Source organism: Simochromis diagramma, unplaced genomic scaffold, assembly GCF_900408965.1.
Source record: "Simochromis diagramma unplaced genomic scaffold, fSimDia1.1 OVJJ01000205.1, whole genome shotgun sequence".
NCBI classification, from domain to species: Eukaryota; Metazoa; Chordata; class Actinopteri; order Cichliformes; family Cichlidae; genus Simochromis; species Simochromis diagramma.
Genome location: NW_024386782.1, coordinates 1776515 through 1796100, shown reverse-complemented (window position 1 = coordinate 1796100; position 19586 = coordinate 1776515). Strand labels below are relative to the sequence as shown.

The window sequence follows — 19586 nt, the reverse complement described above, 5'->3', positions numbered from 1 at the left end:
ACTAGACTCTTTGACACTCTTTAAATCGCAGCACAAAACCCATCTGTTTACATTAGCATATCAGCTGTAACCATCTTGTTTTGTACGTTTTACATTCATAGTATTCTTGGATTTTAAATCTCTTTTAATGCTGTTCTTGTTCATTTTGTGTTTTAAGGTGACCTTGAATCCTTTGAAAGGCGCCAACGAACAACATTATTATTAAAACTCATTATTAAGTCATTAATCAGTGAACCTGGACTGACCTGCACTGATAATTAAAGTCATTAATATCACCCATTCCTTTCATAGCACGATGTGTCAAAATGTGTGCTGTAAACATGATTTATCTATACAGAAGCTGCGCCACATTAGAGATAAAATCAAACTGCTGCTAACTACTGAACCTTTGGACAGATCGCATTTTTATTCATTAAGAAGCTCTGATCAACTTCTCTTTGATCTTCTCTTTGCATGGTCAAAAACCGTTCGTGTTTCTGCTTCGTAACCTTTTCGTTTACACGCTTTGTTTTGTCGCCTCAAATCAGGTTTTCAATACACCTGTTCCTTTACTCTGTTTATTGAACCGATCTTTATTTCTTCTGAAGCATTTACTGGATTACTTTTGCATAAAGCTGTGATGCTTTGTTTTGTTTTGCTGTATATTATGTCATGCACTGTTCCAGTACAACTTGCTGAACTGGATTTCAGGCTTTTCAAAAGTTTTCAAACTTTGTGGTGCAAACGTCATGCAAAATTAGACACTTTATTCAGAACAAGTTTGGTTTTCAATTGGAAAGACTTTCTTTTTGGATTTGCAAATGCAAAAACAAACTATCTGCGAGTTTAGCGGCTCGCATTTCTAAAGCCAGGTGCCCCAGCCTTAGAGAACCTGTGTGTTGCTTATGCAATCTTCATAATGTGGAGAAAAATTAATAAATAAAAACAAATTGCTTTTTCCATAAGATCCCACGAGAGAGAAAGCCCATCTTACCAAGTCCCTATTACTGTTTAATCTTGTTATTTATTCTATTATTAGTCTCTTATAAATTATTTCACTTTTATTTCTCCAATTCTTCTCTCTTTCTTAAAGCAAGTAATACTCCATGGTCTGTTTTTGTGTTCTGTAATTATGTAAAAAGAAAGAAACAAACTTCTAAGCAGAATTACACTGGAAAGCTGTATAAACACAGATGATTTTATATACCGCTGTCTACTGTGTGACTGCAAATAAAGAAAATGTAAAATTGGACAAAGGTTTTATCTGGACATACTAAATTCATTAAAAGGATACGGAGGAAACACTTAGCAATTTACACCTCTAACATCTGATTTCATAAGTTGCAAAGAAGAAACCTTGCAGTACTTGCAATGATGCTCACCACTTGTCAGAGCAGAGTGACAGGTGACACAGACACGAGCCTCCTTCCTGTCCATGTACGTGAGCCTGCACTTCAGACTGCAACACGCCGCACAGAACACCTTAAAAACAACACGGAGAGACAGAAAAATAATCCACACCAGAATCCTACAAATGACCAAACCTCCAACATGACATCATCACCTTCAACGTAAAAATTATTATTATTATTTTTTTAATTAAAGAACGTCCAGAAAGTTGTCATTAAACGTGCAGGAAATGTAGCGTTTTATGGACACTGATTTCATGTACTGAGCCAGCGCTTCAATGAGCTGCAGCTGCGTACACGACACTTTTCTTTCAATGGATTAGTACCTCATTACGTGTCATTTTCCAGTATCATGTACTTTAAATAATTAGACAGAGGGTAGATGATCCTTTTAATTTCAGAGCCACGCAGCACCATTATAATCTAGTTGTGGATCTAGCACTGTGGTGGAGGGTGCACCGAGGTTCCCGCTGCGCCTATTGTTTGCAGCCCCAGTGCAGGTGTTAGTATTACTGCAGTGCCAGCTCCCCCCTGCTCAAGTGGCAAGGAGCGTGTGTGATTTTGTTTACTACCATGGGAAATTAAGTAGCAGTCCGCCGATTTTTCCACTGCACTGTCAGCGACTGCATCTTCAGCTTAGAGCACAGTGCAGACAACCTGCTTTGTGTGTGTGGGTGGGCATAATGCTATAAAGCTACCTGCCCAACTATCAGCAAGTAAATGCCTAAAGAGGAAAGCGTCTATCACAGCCCTGCATTAAATTTATCTCCTTCATCTATCAAAGCTATTTCCACATGTTTTTCCATCTCGCTGTTTCTGTTTTTGCTCAATATTAAAACACTGCCTACTTTTGGTGCACACTTACGAGATTTATTAAACATCAAAAACAACATAATCACAGAGATACACTGTTGTGTAACAGCTCATTATAGCTAGACTGCTCTTTATGGGTTAGATTAGCACAGTTTTAGTACACCACTGACCTTGCCACAGGCCCTGCAGTGATGCCTCCTCTTGGTGAAGGTGAACTTGACGTCACATTTCATGCAGACTGGAGCCTGGGAGTCAGGCACCCACACAGGGGCGACCTCTCCCAGAGAGCTGGTAGGTTTCCTGCACAGAGCACCTTGTTGCCCTGCCTGGAGATCATTGTCTGGGCTCTCTGGGGGTATGAGGGATGGAGAGTGGATGATGCCCTCTCCATTCACGCTGACTGCACTCTGGTCAGTCCCGCCAGGCGACGTTTCGGAGGGTGTGCCTTTCCGGCATTGGTTTTCGAGGTTCTTGTTCTTGTTGGCGGCAGACGGACTGAGCAGGTTCTGCACCTGGCCCGACAACGGCTGTGGGATCTGGAGCTTGAGGCTGACGGGCTGTTTGGGTCGGGCGCCTCCATAGGGAATGCTGACTGGCTGCAGCCGGTTGTTGAGTTTTGGTTGGATGCAACCCGATCCCCCCGCTCCTCCCTCGCCGCTTTCCTGCTTGCTCTCCTCCATTTCTTTCTCCTCAGTTACAGAGTCCTCTTTTGAGGGGACAGGAGAGGGGGAAACACCTTCCTCTACCCTCTCTTCCACCTCCTGAGGCTTAGAGCTGGTCCCGCTCTCCTGTTCCAAACCATTTGGAAGATTTGCTATTCTGTGGTGCTGGTCTACTTGTCCCTCTGGACCACATCTCCTTTCCTTCTCCAGCCCAACCTTGTCCGAAGGAGACGCACCATTCTCCTCCAACTCACACCCACTCTGAACAACCCTGCTTCCATTCAGGAGACTTTCCCCTTGCTCCTCTTTTAAAATTCTAGTTTGCGTTTCTAGGCCAAAGTCCTGTAAGGCAGCTGAACTGCCATCATCCCCATTTTGTGCCGTGTGTTCCACATTTGGGAGAATTTTTGTGGAGGGTGTTTGTTCCTGTAATCCAACCTCAAAGCTGAAGCGAGTGTGACTGACAGACGAGCCTCCTCCTCCGGACGAGGCAGCTGTCTCTTCACGTTTAGTCTCCTGGCCAGAATCACCAAGCTGGATGTCTGCAGGAGAACTTATCTCTTTGCTGAGGGCATCCAGCTGTGGACTGGACAGGCAGCCATTCTCCACGTTGTCAGAGGCCGTCACAGGGGGCGGCGAGAGGTCGTCGGTGCCCACCAGTTTGCCGATATTGGGCTGGGGGAGGGGAGGGCTGTGGACGTCTGCCGGCCTCTCCTCTGCCCAGGATGGAGGTTCGGGACCAGGATGCCTTTTCGGATCAGCCCCTGAGGGAGGGGTGGAGGATGAGTCGGGGAGGGTCTTAAATGACAGGGGACTCTCCCGGGGGCTGAGGTCTGCGTGAGCAAGCGCAGGGTTCAAAGAGAGCATGTGGGTTGGTGGGGCCAGGATCTGGGTCCACTTAGCATCTGAAAGAATGGGAGTGTCCGTCTCATCTGCAGAGAAAAAAGAAAAAAGGAAAATGAAAGACTGTATGGATCTCAGCAGAAGCTCTTTGAACGTATTTTAATGTACTCACAAATTATATCTACAACTTTTTTTTTTTTTTTTTACTAAATCAACCAAAATATTAATGTCTAAACTGGTATTGTCATCCTCATGTCAGAAAAATTGGTGCTCATGCTTGGTCTTATGAAGTCTGCACCATTTAATATCTATAAAGACATAAATTAATATTTGTCTTGATGTAGTCCCCTATTCCACTTTGCATTTGCCGGACACAACCATTTATCTACACTCTCCAAACAGCTTCCAATTTCCTGCTTAACACATGAAATCTGAAATACGAGGAAGTGGTTAGGAGATCATGAACCCTTGAGCAGCCTCACAAGAACAGCCACAGAGAACTGATACAAAGATACACACTTCCAGGTGATCGAAAAAGCTATAAATGGCAGGAACAAAGCAGGGGATGAACTGAGAAATGAGGTTGGCATGGAGTGGGAAATTAGTGTGTGGATGGACTGGGAAATTCTGAGAAAGTGGGCCAAAATGGCTCGCTCGCCCCTGGGAGCCATCAGTCAAGCCGACATATAACTGCTGTGTAATACAAGTAGAAATTCTTAAAATATTTCTTTAAACCGACTTCCTCACACAGTCGGCTCTCGCCTCCATCCGCTGCAGTTCATGCTAAGCTGTTTCAGTGTGCAGCGTACACACACACACACACACTTAATCTGCCAAGCTGGATCTCTGACAGAGGTCATAGATAACCACACACAGACAAAATACACACCAAGTTCACAGTAACATTAAACTCTACTTTGTGCCCATGGATCTGCAGGACTTTAGAAGACAAATTTAGAAGAAGAGCCATCCTTTTTTTTCCTATAACAGGCATTTGTGCTGGAATGCTGAGAGAATGCAGATACACAGCTCAGTAATGCAGTGTTTACTTCACAATTACCATAAATAAACTGTGAAATCACAGAGTCTCCAAAAAGGCTCCGACACACTTTTGGGATCATTAAGTGTGATGAAAACAGCCAACCCTCCTGTCTTGCACCAGTTACACGATGTCTCAAAGCCTAAGGGAAATGGGAAATTCAATTAATCCTATCCCCTCGTGGCCCGCCCTCAATCCCCACCTGTGAATGTTACTCAGACTTAATGGGCGGTGGCTGATTTTCTGACACCTTGATGATTTACTCTCAGAGGTTGTGCAATGGCACGCTGACAGCAGCTCTTCCTTTTCTGTTTGCCTTTCCTCGTCCGCAATGACTCACCGCTTGTCCTCGTCTGCTGTCTGCATCTATTAAAGCTCACCTTCGTTCTGCTCGAACTCGTCCAGCACCTTGTCCAGGTTGAAGGCCTCGGCCTGGAAGTAATTCTCCATGGGTCAGGAAGCTCCACCCTGCTGACGGCCGTGTGAACCTAAGAGCAGCAGCAAATGTGTCCTCAATGCCAGATTCTGTCACATTTCCATACCATATGTAAATGCCTCGCACGGCCAGAATCATATCTCCTTTCTATATCCTCTCCTCACTCCAATATCATTTGACTGAGGAGAAACAGCCTCTCCAACTCCCTTTTCTCTCTCCTCATTTCCTTCCCAAGCAGTTCTCTCTTTAATGATTACTCTGAGGTCACAGGGATAATGACAGAGACATGTGGGCATGGTCTAAATCTTTCTGATTAGCAAATTTCCCAACTGAAGCTGACAGTCAGGATATGAAGTAGCCAAACTGACTTCAATGTAAGGAAAGGTGTTTCAATGTCCCTTATGTCTATTCGCCTCATTTTTAAAGAGAGCAGGCCCGTCCTATCAATGTTGCTACATTAAGACTTAAGCTTATTTTCAATATTAATAAATCTGACAACCATTTGTCTGCTTTTTTTTTTTTTAAACTGCCAAACTCTGGACATCAATTAGTCAGGAAGAACGGTAGGTGGTTTCCACAGTGACAATGCTGCAGTTTGCCAAAGGTTTGCGTCATTAAAACCATGTTTGATTACTGTGCGTTTTTAATATTGCACAGTAAACACATTTCAAGCTCTGTGAGATGCAGATGCAGCATGCAGAGTTTGTTTTGCAGATATCTGTGACAGAAAAGTGCCGAGAGGTGAGGGTATAGAGGTAGACTTTAGCAAAAAACGTGTTGCAGTTGTCAACTTTAGAAAGGATACCGAGTCTTTTAGATCTGAGGATCTTCAGAGCAAGGAAATACTCTCTAATTTGCTCATAGCTTGTTAATAATGCAAAATGAAGCTTTCAGTGTTACAAACGCTGTGAGTCTAACCCAGAGAGTAACGCGTTTAACATGTGAGTCATGCAGACAAAATATTTTGTTCATTTAAAGCCACAGGCCTGTACTCTGAAGCAGGATTTGGGGCTTTAGTGAAGTATCTTCAGGTTTAATCTTTGCTTTTTAGTATTACAAAGGTGGTTCACTTTGCATTGCCATGGTAACTCATGCTGCATACCTAAGCAGGTTAGGTGTGCAGGTAAATTTAAAAACAAAAAACAAAAAACAAAAAAACACAGCTTGTGCCTGTTGTAATATTACTTAGTAACACTGGAGTTCTGCTTTAAAGTGACAAGCCTGGGAAATGTTTTGAATGATAGCAGAAAAATAAAATAAAAAAAACAGGTAGTTGGGGTTTATTTTGCATTTTATCTTCTTTGTTTATGATTTTATTTAATTGTTTTAATGGGACTTTTTCATATTCTCTGCACTGCTACTCTAACAGTTTACACTTATTAAGCTGAAATCATAAAAAAAGCATGCAAATGTATATCAGTCATGTTTTACACCTGCTTTGCACTGTCACATGTTGTGAATCACAAACCCTAAAATCCATTTGAAAAGTAAAGCCTGTATAAACACTTCATCTTCATCACATCTGTCAGTCCTCACCTGCACAGAGGTCCTCCTCAGCAGTCCCAGGTGATATTTTTTTCCCCCCTCTCTCTCTCTCTCAACAGGTTTCAGTCTTAGTTCTCAGCTCACCCAGTCTGGCAAGCGCCCAGCGCCCACACCTGAGGTAAGGAGAGGAAACACTATTCAGTAAAGTGCTGCTTATCAACTCATGTGCCAAAAAAAAAAAAAAAAATAAAAAAAAAGATGCTGTCTAACTATTATACAGCGAGTAAGGTTAGGGCTGAGGTTACACTTCTCGTGTTTTTCCCCTGTAAACATGTGCTTGGAGAACTGTGGCGTCACACTCACAGTTTGCATTAAACATTTTTAAAAAAGGAGCTAATAACAACACATTTACAAAATTGCACACTGATCAAGGTGTACTGGGCAATGCTAGCTAATAGTCTAGTACTTGTGAAAAGGTCTGTCACTATATTTAAAAGCAATAAAGTCCAATGCAGGATATTAAAAGGAGAAAGAGAGACTCGTTTTAATTCATCTCTGGCTGCAATGCTTCTGTGCTCCACTTGAAATGAGCCTGTGGCTCAGGCAGCTCCAAAAAACAGAGTGACAGGGAACCAAGTGATGCAAAGACACCGTGTTACTTAAGGGTAACCGGTGTTTTGGTCTTGAGACAGGAATCTGTGTGACAAAGTTTGGGCAAATAAGTGAAAATGGAGCTTGTTTCCAAGCTGCACTCTGTTAACAAGCCAGATCCATCCGTTTCTTAACCCTGTCATGGGGTCAAGAGCTGGCGTACAGGTTTACAATCTATCGCAGGGCTAGCACGCAGACTACCAATCTTGCTCACATTTCTAACTATGGCAAATTCTCACCAGTTAACTTAATATGCTTCCTATGTGGACTGTGGGAGGGATCCAGAGAACGCAGAGGGAACTCAATCAAGAACAACATGTAAATTTCACAAAGATGGGACCCAGCTGGTGGTGGATTCATTGGCTGTATTGCTGATTTAAGTTAACGTCCACACTGAAATCTTACCCAAGTTGACAAGATTAAATATTTGAGCCTATGGGCTGTAGAGTACATCATGTCTTCTTAAAAACATGGCTCCAAGGGGTAATAGACAGTACTAATAACAAGCTGGAGAGGCCAAAAATAACAACTGAATATTTTGGAGGTTCTTGTCTTAAAAAACCAAAACAAAAAAAACCCCAACAACAACAAAAAAAAAAACCCCAAACAAGGAAAAAAGGAAAAAAAGTCAGTGCAGCTCTTAATTCTTTTTTTTAAATGAAAGCCTCATCCAACGCAGGAAACAGTTGGACCCAGAAAAGGGGTCGATTAGTTAACAAGCGGATACTTTATTATGCTGATAAAAAGGGAAGCTACACATCAGACAGCTTAGTGTTCACATTCATGCTGCTACTCTCTTAGACTAAAGCTAATAAACAATACCCAGCAACGGCCGATCACCATGTATGCTATGCTGCACATTATTATACGCATTGCCCATCAAAGCCTGACAGGGTAATCAGAGCTATGAATGGACAGCAGCTGAAGTCTGTACAGTAAACCTGCCCCACGTGTCCTTGCTGACGAGGAGACCTTGGAGCGAGGATGTAATGTGGTGCGGCTGCAAATGAGTAACAGCCAGGTTAAACTTCAGGGTCATCCTCATAAGGACAAACGAAACCACGGATTACACCAGAGACCAAATATTCCACAGGGCCAAGGCCTCGCAGAAATGAGCAGAGTCAACATATTTCCCGCTTAGTTTAAGATGCAAGTGGGGGCATGACGTCAGCACAAAACCGTAAAGGCACCGGACAGGAGCGTAAACATGGAATATGGATGTGGGATTGTACCATGTCAGAAGAACAGGGCTGACGGAGGTTATCACGGCTACAAACAGGAGTAAACTGAGGTAGTGCTGCTGGAGCTCACCAGAGGTGCTTTCCATTACTTTTCTGAGAAAGTGGTGAAAAACTGAAATATTCACAGCCAGTAAAAACAAACCGAACAATACAAGTTGTCAGACTGACATTTAAAACACGATGAATGATTCAATCAACTTGTGCACTGCATGCTTAAAAACACTCCACAGCTGCAGGGCGGTGAAAATTTTCTCTAAACTCATATGCCAAAATTCTTGAAAATGAACACCCCCCCCCAAAAAAAAAAAAAGCTAATACATGATCGAGTCCAGAGCTTTCCTGACAGAAAGAGGAACAGGGCTTCATTCCATGCCTTTTGTGCAGCTGAGTCGACTGAGTATTGGGGGCTTACTTTCTAACATTTTAGGGACTTTACTTTGGAATACAAAGCTCCTGAAAGCGAATGTTACTCTGAGCTAATGGTATACAAACAATCCACTCTGGACCCTTTTCAAGTCAAGAGGTTAAAAATGGGCAAATAGCTCAAAGTCTCTTTGATCTGATGGAAAATGATGCGTTCAGGTAACTTAAATGATTTTATACTTGTGGGAAAAGCGCCACGCAAGTTAAAATATTGAATAAAAAGTGAACAAACTGAAATATTAGGTTGTACTACATGGTGCGTGAGTTTTTACAAAATTTAACAGCCTGCAGGACTTTGATCAACACTGATTATAACAGCATGCAATTCATAGCCGATGGCTTTATTTACTGGTTTGGGAATTGTCTGATTTAAAAAGAACATTAAACAAGGAGTTAGACATTTCATTTTCATACTATTACTACTACTATATGTTACTGAATTTTGCTAGACCCTAAGAAATACTGAGAGTCAATAAACTGTTATCTGCATAATCTCAACAACTTCTTTTTTGAGAATCATTTTTATTACGCATTTCTTTAATGTAAGCCATATTGACTAGTTTTTCGAATAACTGAATCAAAAATGAGCAAAACAAAAAAAAAGCTAGCGACATAGACTGTATAAAAGAAATGGACACATCCACAGTGAAGAGGTTGTTTACTTTAGTCAGGCAAAAGTGCCATGTTTTTACTGATTGTTTGATTTAAGGCATGATTTAAGTAGGCATGTCACCAAAACCAGTACTTACTGTAATAATCGATATCGCAAATGTGACAGCACTTGGAGTTGTGCGTGTTCACCAGTATAGTGGAAGTTTTGGTATTGCATGTGAGCTTGTCAATCACAAGGTAGGTCAACCTTAAAGGACACTCTGCTGTATTGTCCTTCTATTGAGCGCTGTAATTTACAAAGAGAACACTATTCTGTATGAAATAAGACATCAGCAAAGTTGACAGAGGTCAAAGTTGAGGGGTGTCAAAAATTTTATACAACCAGACTTCTTCAAATAAAGGAGTCAACCTCCTGTTGGCTACTAGAAAGAATGCAGATGCGCTATAATCCACCATCTTTTATATAAAGTCTATAGCTGGAGGCTGTTGCTGGACACTAAAGTAGCATCAGCAAGACAAAGAACAAAAAAAAAAGTGAAGTTTAAAAGGAAAAATTACAACTAAAGCGTGTGAGGTGATTCGCTTTGGAGAGCAAATTATCTTCACACCTCCTGCTCTGACCGCTGAACTGAAGACACATCTAAGCACCAAGTCTTAACCTCAGCCAACCTCTGCATCGTTTTCCCCAGGTGAGAAGTTTCCCTCCTAATGAAAGACTTCTAAAACCGTCTTACACTATAAAAGCATCCAGTGGAGCTGTCGTAAACACATACACACTCACACAGACACGCCTCCATAAGGACAGGAGCCCATCCCTGATTAAGATTTAATTACTCTGCAGAGGCGTTGAATAATGCATCTTTAGTCAAAGTGCATGAACAAGTCATATTTTTAGACATGTAAACTCAGAAAGATGCTTCAGAGGAGGCATATGCGCATGAAATGGTGTCAGTCAGAGAGGAAAACAGTCCTGCAGTAACAAATTCTTAAGAACATGTTGTGTACAAACATGCTGCAACTCATCAAAAACCATCAAAGAAGAAAACGTGTGATGCCGCCTACAGTAAAGCAAGAATATCGAGATTGTGCATGATAGAACAGCTCAGCTGATAATTATCATAACCCCTCTGTGAACAATACACTAATGATTTATTTGATAGAGAGGCCACAACACTGTGTTTAAATTTTTTTTGGCTAATGCACATCTGTGGTTTTAAAATCAGTGCCTCATCAATAACTTGACAGACTGGCATGAAATGTAAAACTAATCTATTCCGGAATAAACCTCAATAATAAACTCGATACACAATATATTTAAATGTTATTTACTCTCTCATTTAAACAGCGTGCTGTTCATTTTTAAATGTCTTGTTTTGTCCGAACAAAAGTCCAAAACCAAAAAAACCCAATCCAAACACTTTTAGCTCCATTCTCACTACCTTTAAGACAGGTTTCCTCTGATTGGCTGCCCCTTGTAAACAAAAGATTTGAACTGCAGGTGGGTGGAGCTTTCCTGCTTATATACCAGGGGTGGGCAACTCCAGGCCTCAAGGGCTGGTGTCCTGCAGGTTTTAGATCCAACACAGCTGATTTAAATGACTAAATGACCTCCTCACCATGTCTTGAAGTTCTCCAGAGGTAATGAATGAACTCATCATGTGATTCAGGTGCGTTGACCCAGAGTGATATCTAAAAACTGCAGGACACCGGCCCTCGAGGCCTGGAGTTGCCCACCCCTGTTATAGATAGATCTTAAGAGCCTGTTTGAAACAGATTGCTTACAGCGGACTGGAGGCAGGGCAGCACAATAATGGTTTGTATCATAATCTTAATTATTTAACATGTTTATTCAATCAATCAGTTTTCTTTTTAAAGAGATTTTATTTCATTTGAAATAGAATAATTATTTTAATTATTACCTAAACAGCCTATCACTCAAGGGTAACCACTGATCTGTCTATACCGCAGGATGTCTGAGGCCGGCAGTGCAGATTGGGGCGACGGGAGGCAGTGCTGGCAGTGAACAGCAGCCACAGGGAAACGGTCAACTGGCACACCCCACCAAAAATGTGAGAACTGTGTGATATTTCATGACGGCAACCATTAATAATCCTTCATATTCAACTGAAAGTGAGAGAATTTTCTAGATCAATGTTACTAACTTAGGGCTCTCTTTGAGTCATCTTTGTTAGAACTGAACTAAAGAGCAAATGAATCTAAACCTTTAGAGGGGTGGAAGCGCACAAGTGTAAAGGAAAGGTGTGAGCTTTAATTAATTGGAAAAGAACTACAGCTTTGTATTGATCATGAATGCAAATCAGTAACCGTTCCTTCCAATTTATTTCATTTTCATAACTGCTGGTCATCAAAATCAGTTGAGATTAAAAGTCGAATTAACTGCCCAGCCCTAACTGAAACTTTGGTTAAGCTCAATACGAGCACACGTACCAAACACAACAAGGAACTATTTTTAAATCGAGCAACCAGCAGCTGATCTCCAGGCTCACTCCAACAGTCACGCTCCAGTGTCAGCCAGACATGCTAATATTGAAGTGGCCCATCAGGCTACTAACATGATAAACCATACCCGACTGGACCTGCCTGGCACGGCAGCCAAATTAAATAAGACAAGGGCATAAACAGCGAGGAAGCTCGGACATACCAGAATGCTAAACAGTTCATTAGGTCCACGCAATCAGAACAACGACTCCTGTATCCTGTTGTTATTTCCTGAGAGGGAGCTGCATTCGCTGCCTCGCCAATGAGGTGGATATCCTCTACAATCATTAGTGTAATCAGACATTTATGTTTTGGTTATACACAAGCTTTGGACTATTTCAATATTTCATGGGTTACTACAAGTATATTTCTAACAATTTTGTGTTACATTTGTGGCTATTTCCTGAATGTGTGCACATAAATGTCCTCTACTCTCCACATTTTATGAGCAGGCCCTTTAATTGGTATGACGTGCACTTCACATGTCACACCAATTAAAAGACCATGAACCCATTACTAACAGCATTTAAGTGCAACAGGATTTAGGTCACTCATTGGCATGGGCTCCTTAAATATTAGATGCTCATCATTAAAGTTATCATTTCCACACGTGTTTCCCTTACAAGTCTGTTAAAAAAAAAAAAAAAAAAAATCTGTGCCTGTAAGCCAAAAGTTACTCAAGAGTAAAATTGGTGTTTTTGCCATCTGAACCCTGAGAATGACCCAAGATTTCCTGGTGAAATTAAAAATAAATGTCCTCCATAAATGTTTCTAAGTGTTCAGACTTGGTCACAGCTCATTAAGTATTTAAGGGAGTTTGACGGCAAACGGTAACCCGGTTAGAAGCCATCGCTGATGGCTGCATTCACGCGTACACAGACCAGTATCGCAAATTGATGTAAATGATTTAAACACAAAATTGTCTTTATAAGCAAAAGAAAATTAAAAGGAAAAAAAATTAAATAACTTCTTTCTTCCTTATCATTTTCTTGGCTGAATATGAAGCCCTTGCCAGCTCCCACTGGTTTAAGGCAGAGTATATTAATCATCAATCATAAACTACAGTCCTAATTGCATTCAATTATGCACAAACTTTCTATTTCTTGGTTCAAAATTTGACCTTTTTTTGGGGGGGGCGGGGGGGTAATTGCATACATAAGCACAATCAGTCTGCAAATAGTGTGCATTAACTTACTTAACATAAGTCTGTGCATTTTCCTAGTATTTATGGCCATTTAATAACTCGCATTGAAAATCTGTCTCCTTTTGTCCATCGCAGAAAGAAAGATATTATAGTCTTATACTGACATAATTCTTCAGTACATATGTAGATACAAAAAAACCCCAAAACTTTGCTTATTTTTTGGTATTGGAATGTTGTTCTGACAAAATGAAACATTTAAATTAGAAAAAACTAATTGGAATGTCTGACAGACATTTTTACTGTCCAAGAATAAAAACACAGAGTTAGGAATTAACATTAATGTCTCTTTTAAAACTTTAAAATCTAAGCTCTCTTGTAATTTATTCAAGTGGTCTTCAGGAATAGTTCTCCAGGCTTCTTGAAGGACATCCAAAGCTCTTTCTTTGCATGCTGGCTGCTGTTTGTTCTGTTCTCTATCAAGATGATCCTTCACTGCTTCAGTGATATTGAAGTCTGTTCTCTAGGAAGGCCAATCCATGACAGATAATGTTCCATTGTGTGTTTTTCTATCCAGCTATTCTTTTATTGCATAAGCAGTGTGTTTGGGATCATCGTCATCCTGAAAATGAAGCTGTTTTAAAGATGATCTTGCATAGAGGATCAAAATCTGATGTTACTTTTTTACATTCGTAATTTCTTGAACTTTGACAAAATCTCCAACACCATTGGCAGAAATACAGCCCCAATCCACCACAGAGCCTCTGCAGTGCTTTACAGATAACTCTGTAGACACTTGTTGTTCTAATTCTCTTCCCAACTCCTTCGTACACACTGACGAAGATTTGAACCAAAAACACCAAATCTGACTTTTATTCATCACTGAATAATTTCACCCATTTTCAGTCCAGTTCCTGTCTAATTTGCTATACCGTCCACAGAGATCATTACAGAAGTCTTCAGTGAGCAGTAGATGGATCAACTGAGGAGCCAGATGCATTTCTAATGTCTTCTGACAGGTCTTTGCTAGATTTCCCATTTCTTAAGGACATGAACACCTTGTTGGTCAAAAATACTATTTTGTGTAGTCAAACTGTGTTCTCTTGGGTATTTTTTGTAAATTTAAGTAATGAAAATGGAACAACTTATGTGTCTTTGTGACAGGCTGCCCATAAACTGCATAAAAATACAATTTAAAACTGGTTCTTAGCCAAGTTGTCTTATGTGTAGACAACACTGCTTCACCTCTTGAGTTAGGGGTGTTTTTTACATTGGAATAAATAATGTCAGTGTTAAGTGGCTTAACAAACCAACAAGCAAACAAAAATATTCTTCTGAAAACGGTCAGATATAAGAACTGGACTACAATGAGTGAAAAAGCAGGCAATGTCCAGAGAAAAACTCTGAAAGACCTTCAGAAAGACAGGAGAATTATTGCTCAAGATCACTTGAAACTCAGGCTCCTTGGAAGCATTACTATAGATTAGTATTAGTAGTAAATTATAAGTAGATTAGCATAAATTTGTCCTCAGGGATGGATTAATTTTCCATAGCAAACATGTACATGACACAAACAAGTAGGACATAACATTTTGTAAAAAGAAAACACTGAATGTATTTATTATTTATTATTATCTGCAACTATATTTTTTAAATAACAAGTGTCATTTTTATTACTTGCCTTTGAAAGTTATGGTTAGGCAAACAATAGGTGGTTGGCCAAGATTTTTAATTAACAGAAACTAAAGAAAACAGGCTGCCCTTTTCACACTGTTACAAAGTAATCATGAAAATAATCAATGGATGATTCAAGAGTTAGAATGATATTTATCTGGAGCTGTGAGATTAACCGGCAACTCTGGATTTGGAGAAACAAAAAATGTACATGTTATAAATCATTAAAAAAATAAAATAAAAACGCGTTGAATTTCCTATTATTTCTGATGCTATAAGAATTCCCAGGACTACGATCTCACATCCTGAGAAACAATGTTTTTAGCTCCACATCCAGCACCGCCGTGTTCCAGACGCCGTCTACTGAGGGTGAACACAGGAAACCTCAAGTGATCGCTTCCTCTCTTTAAGAATAGACTGACATCACTTTCTACCAGCATGATCGCCAAACTGAGTGACACATTATTATGTAATGTGTGCTATGCTTAACGCCCAAGCTGGAAGTACACTGGGAGTTGTCCTACCTCCTCCTTCTACTCCTTTAAGCTTTTTTTCCCTGCTCTTCAAGACAAAATAAATAAAAGCAAAAACACATAAAAGGAAAACATGCCACAGGTTTGTATCCTCTGAAAGGTCATGCTCGCTTAAAAATAAAATAATTTCTTTGACAGGAGAGGTTGAAAAAGTTAAATCCCCTGAGATTTACCTTCAGGAGGAAAGAGGAAAGTAGCTGTCCTCCTGTTATAAAGAACTGCTCTGCTTCACAGAACGTGTCAGAAGCTATTACGAGCTTCCTTTCTCCCTCATGTTTGATCTACATTTAACCACCACTACAAAGAAAGAAAAATCAGCACAGGGAGACTGGCTGCTGGTCTGCCATTGGGGAGACTTGTAATTCTTTCTGAAAGCATACAGTAACCTACATCTGGGACATCTCTGCACACATGAGAGCCCGTCTCTGCACGGGCGTCTGTTGGATCAGTCGAATCACACATCCTCACTGGGATTTATAACCACCTGAAGATGAAGTGGGATATCTTTATGCTTCATGGGAAAAAACTAATTTCACATTAATATTGCCAAATACCATCTAGTACCATTTGATTAATAAATGTACGTTAAGATATGTGGTGGTGATGTGGCTTTTTCTTTGGTCCCAAATTCATTTTTTAATTTGCCATTGCTGATGACTATTCAAGGTGCCCCTGGGACAGGCCTACTTCTGGATAAATCCACCTCCAGGCCTGGACTAAAGTCTGGACAGCAAATGCAAAAGTCGCATCAGCAAGAAACCTGATCAAGTTTGTTTGGACTAAACTACCATAGATACAAAACCAACTCAATGACAAGCTGTATTATCTCCTCTTTTAAGTCAACCTTCTTCTAATTGGCTGTCCCTTTCAAACAGACGGACTGTGGGTGGAGCTTCTGTTCTCAAAGCTAGCACTTGCGCCTGAGATGGCGAAATTAGGCATATCTGCTCCTGCTGGCATCAAAGAGAGACAAAACTACCTGAAACAGAGCATGCAGAGCAGTGTGAAGCCTGAGCTTTTCGCTGACAGTGGTTTCTTGTATATACAACACTGACATTATTTCATTACTTCACCTTTTCCATTTTTGAGCATTTGTAATATGCACATCCACTCACATAACAGTGGCAAAAAAAGGATTTTCATAATGGGTCCCCTTTAAGAGACTACTCACTGACATAAGAGGTCAGTAATTCAGGGAGCTGTAAAGAAAGAGACTTGTGTTGCAAATATTTTGCACCAGACCATGTTTAAACTGCTCATCATCAGCAGATAGATAAGAGAGGACTTTGACATAGAGCAGAGCATTAATAAAAATCCAGTCTAAATGTTACTATAACCCCTTTTTAAATTTAGTTTTCAACTATTTGGTAACCTGAATTTCTAGCACCCACCAGAGGGGTTCAAGCCAGCACCAAAGGGAAACCCACCTTCCCCTTGTATTATTAAAATCTATTAGAAAGTGTAAGGAATTTATTTTATAAAAGGCATAATACCATTTCTTTAATGAAATTGCCAAGATAAAAGATACAGATCGCTCAAAAAGGATCCTAGTCTTTATTGTAGATGTGCACTTGTGCAGAGCAGGTAGCTAACCATTTGATTAGCTTATAAAATCATGAGTAGCACTGTTCAACCTGAGAAGCATAACTTACCTAATCAAAACGTTTAAAAAAAAAAAAAGTTATCCTAGCTGAACTGCACTTTTTTTATATATATATATTCCGAGTTGATTTTGAAATTCTTCACTATCCAAGACCTGGACAGAAGCAAAGAGACCAAATACAAAAGATGTAGCACCAGGAAAGCTCACCAAACCAACCCTTGAGAGCGCATAGATGACCACTTGCTTGGATTATGCAACCATAAGTGGCACTGTGGCTGTGCCTGCAGGCCAAACACACCCTCGCTGGATGAAGATCACTCTCAGGTAGACTGGGAAAACACATGGAAAGCCACTCTGTGTCACTGAAAGAAGGTGGGTTAAACTGGTGCAGCTACACGACAGCAGCGGTGAAGTGTTTGTCTATTTGTTTGTTAACTTGGGTAGTTGTATTAGCTGGGCAGCTAGCTGAATTAAACCAAATTCACAAAGGCCACGAGTTAAGTTTCCAAAACAATTCTGACCCATTCGTCTTAGCAGTGTGGCAAAAACTGAGATTTTAGGCGTCAAAATAATAGCACTTAACAGCAGCTGGCTGTACTGGAGAAAGCCCTAAAGATTGAGCGGGCAGTCGTGTGCCGAGTGACGGGAGAGACTTGCTGCTCTGGCGGACACTCACGCCGTCACTGACTCGGTGGGTTCCGTTGCTAACGGCCAGTCACAACGGTTAATAGAAACCATAAAAAGCCTTCCTCCTCACATTAAGTCACCCACACCAAAGTATTTTCCTCCTGTCGCACTGCTATCAACCTCACTGGCTGTCTATCCGCAGCTCGCAATGTAAAGGAGAGCGCGTTGTGTAATAGACGTAAGATATAGTGTTACCGTAACGGCACCTTCTCCATATTCCTCACCGTTTATCCACCAAATAAGCCAAAAAACATAGCACCGCAGCCGTCCACGCTCACTTGGGCTGCATCGATAGTTGGCGTTGCAATGGCGGTTTTGTAAACGTTGGAGCAACAGCAGACCCGTGAAATGTCACGAAAACAAATCCAGTTACTCACCGGAGGAATCCTCATCTTTACGTAAAGTCCCGCGGAGCCCCTCCGTTAGCATCCGCCATACCTGATCGCCTTTCAGAGCTATTTTTGAGTATCCGTCTCGCGTAGACCCACCACCGCCTGCCTGCCTGCCTGATTCAAACAGTCGGAAAGTAAAGCTTCTAGTCTAGCGTAGTTGTGCGACAGCAGCACTCAAGGATCCCTCCCCCAAGGTTTAATACTGGGGAAAAGAAGGAGCAGCGATAAGTCAGCCAAAATGGATATCCTAAACTACCGGTTTTCAAAATAAGACGCAAAGCATCTCCCTTAGAGATTACATTATAACGCCAAGAGAAAAACTGTGAATGCAGATCTAATTAATTTGGACATCATCATTACATTTCTTTAGTTATTTTTTTTGTTTCAAACTGCTTTATAAAATAAACACACCAACCAAAATTATAATTACTATGTTTACCTTTAAGAAAAACAAACAATTCGGTTACAGATAATATATCGATTAAAACAACCTATCTTTTTGATGCTGTAACAGCAAAGTGTGTACGTTTTACGTGTAAGTTGTTATTGTATTATTTTATAACTAGATAAACAACTTTCAGGAAAGTTCTTTATCCTTTTTTTATTCCTAAAACATGTTTGGAGGGGTCTTTCAGTAAAAGCCAGTCCATGTTAGTAGTAAATAAGAAGAAGAAGAATATATTCAACAGATAATGAAAAAAGAACAACTAGCAAATTTACAGGAAAAGAAATACTAAACATCCACATTTTTTAATATGATTAAATTCACTTTTATTTCTACACCACAGTCACCTCATGGTGTTGTAAGGGAAAGACCCTAAAATATTAGGGAGAGATTTGACTATTTGCTTGTTTATAAAACAGGAAGAAAATAGTTTTCAAATAAGGAAGATTTAAAAGTAATATAGTCAAAGGTCTGGCTGTGTTCAAATCTATTTGACAGTCTATAATATTAGGCTAAACCCACACATATTTGTAAAGGAGGAACAGACTGTATTTTTTTTATTTAGAAATTACTTAAGCAATTAAAGGTTCTTAAAAGGACTGCACTTTATAGCCTTTTATCACGTATATGTAACATATGATTTAATACCATTCCCACTTATTATTAAAGTTTAATTTCTGAGCTCTTACTTTCCCGCAAACAATCACGCAGTTTCCGGTGTTGAACCAACCCTTAGTGTCAAACTTCACAAACCTCCAACCGTTCAGTTCCGTCCAGCCTGCACTGTGGTCCATCCGCCACCGCTGCAGCAGCAGCAGGGACATTTTGGCTCAAACGGAGCGGAGGGTGAGGTGCTGAGCCCCGGGGAGGGTCCTCGGCTTCGTCCCGCTCACGACACCCTAGAGCCAAAATGGCCCATTCATCCCCACTCTCTATAACCTTGCCAGCCCTCGCAGAGGATGACAGGCATGGAGGAATTGATCAACACGATGCAGCACCGTCAGAGGTGATCAATGAAA

At 40.6% G+C, this 19586-nt stretch overlaps 1 protein-coding gene across 5 annotated transcripts in view; it reads right to left on the bottom strand.

Annotated features, from left to right (window-relative positions):
- The window catches only part of zfyve9a (zinc finger, FYVE domain containing 9a), a 37216-nt gene extending 18857 nt beyond the window's left edge, over nt 1–18359 (bottom strand). For 3 of the 5 annotated variants that reach the window (XM_040015643.1, XM_040015671.1, XM_040015680.1), the window contains exons 1-5: nt 18108–18358; nt 6718–6839; nt 5126–5233; nt 2372–3795; nt 1362–1461 (exon numbers count right to left, since the gene is read on the bottom strand). In XM_040015643.1, coding sequence (XP_039871577.1) covers nt 1362–1461; nt 2372–3795; nt 5126–5195 — 1594 coding nt within the window. In that variant the 5' untranslated portion in view covers nt 5196–5233; nt 6718–6839; nt 18108–18358. The other 2 variants (XM_040015662.1, XM_040015653.1) reach the window with 2 other exon arrangements.
- Nucleotides 18360–19586: the final 1227 nt, after the last annotated feature.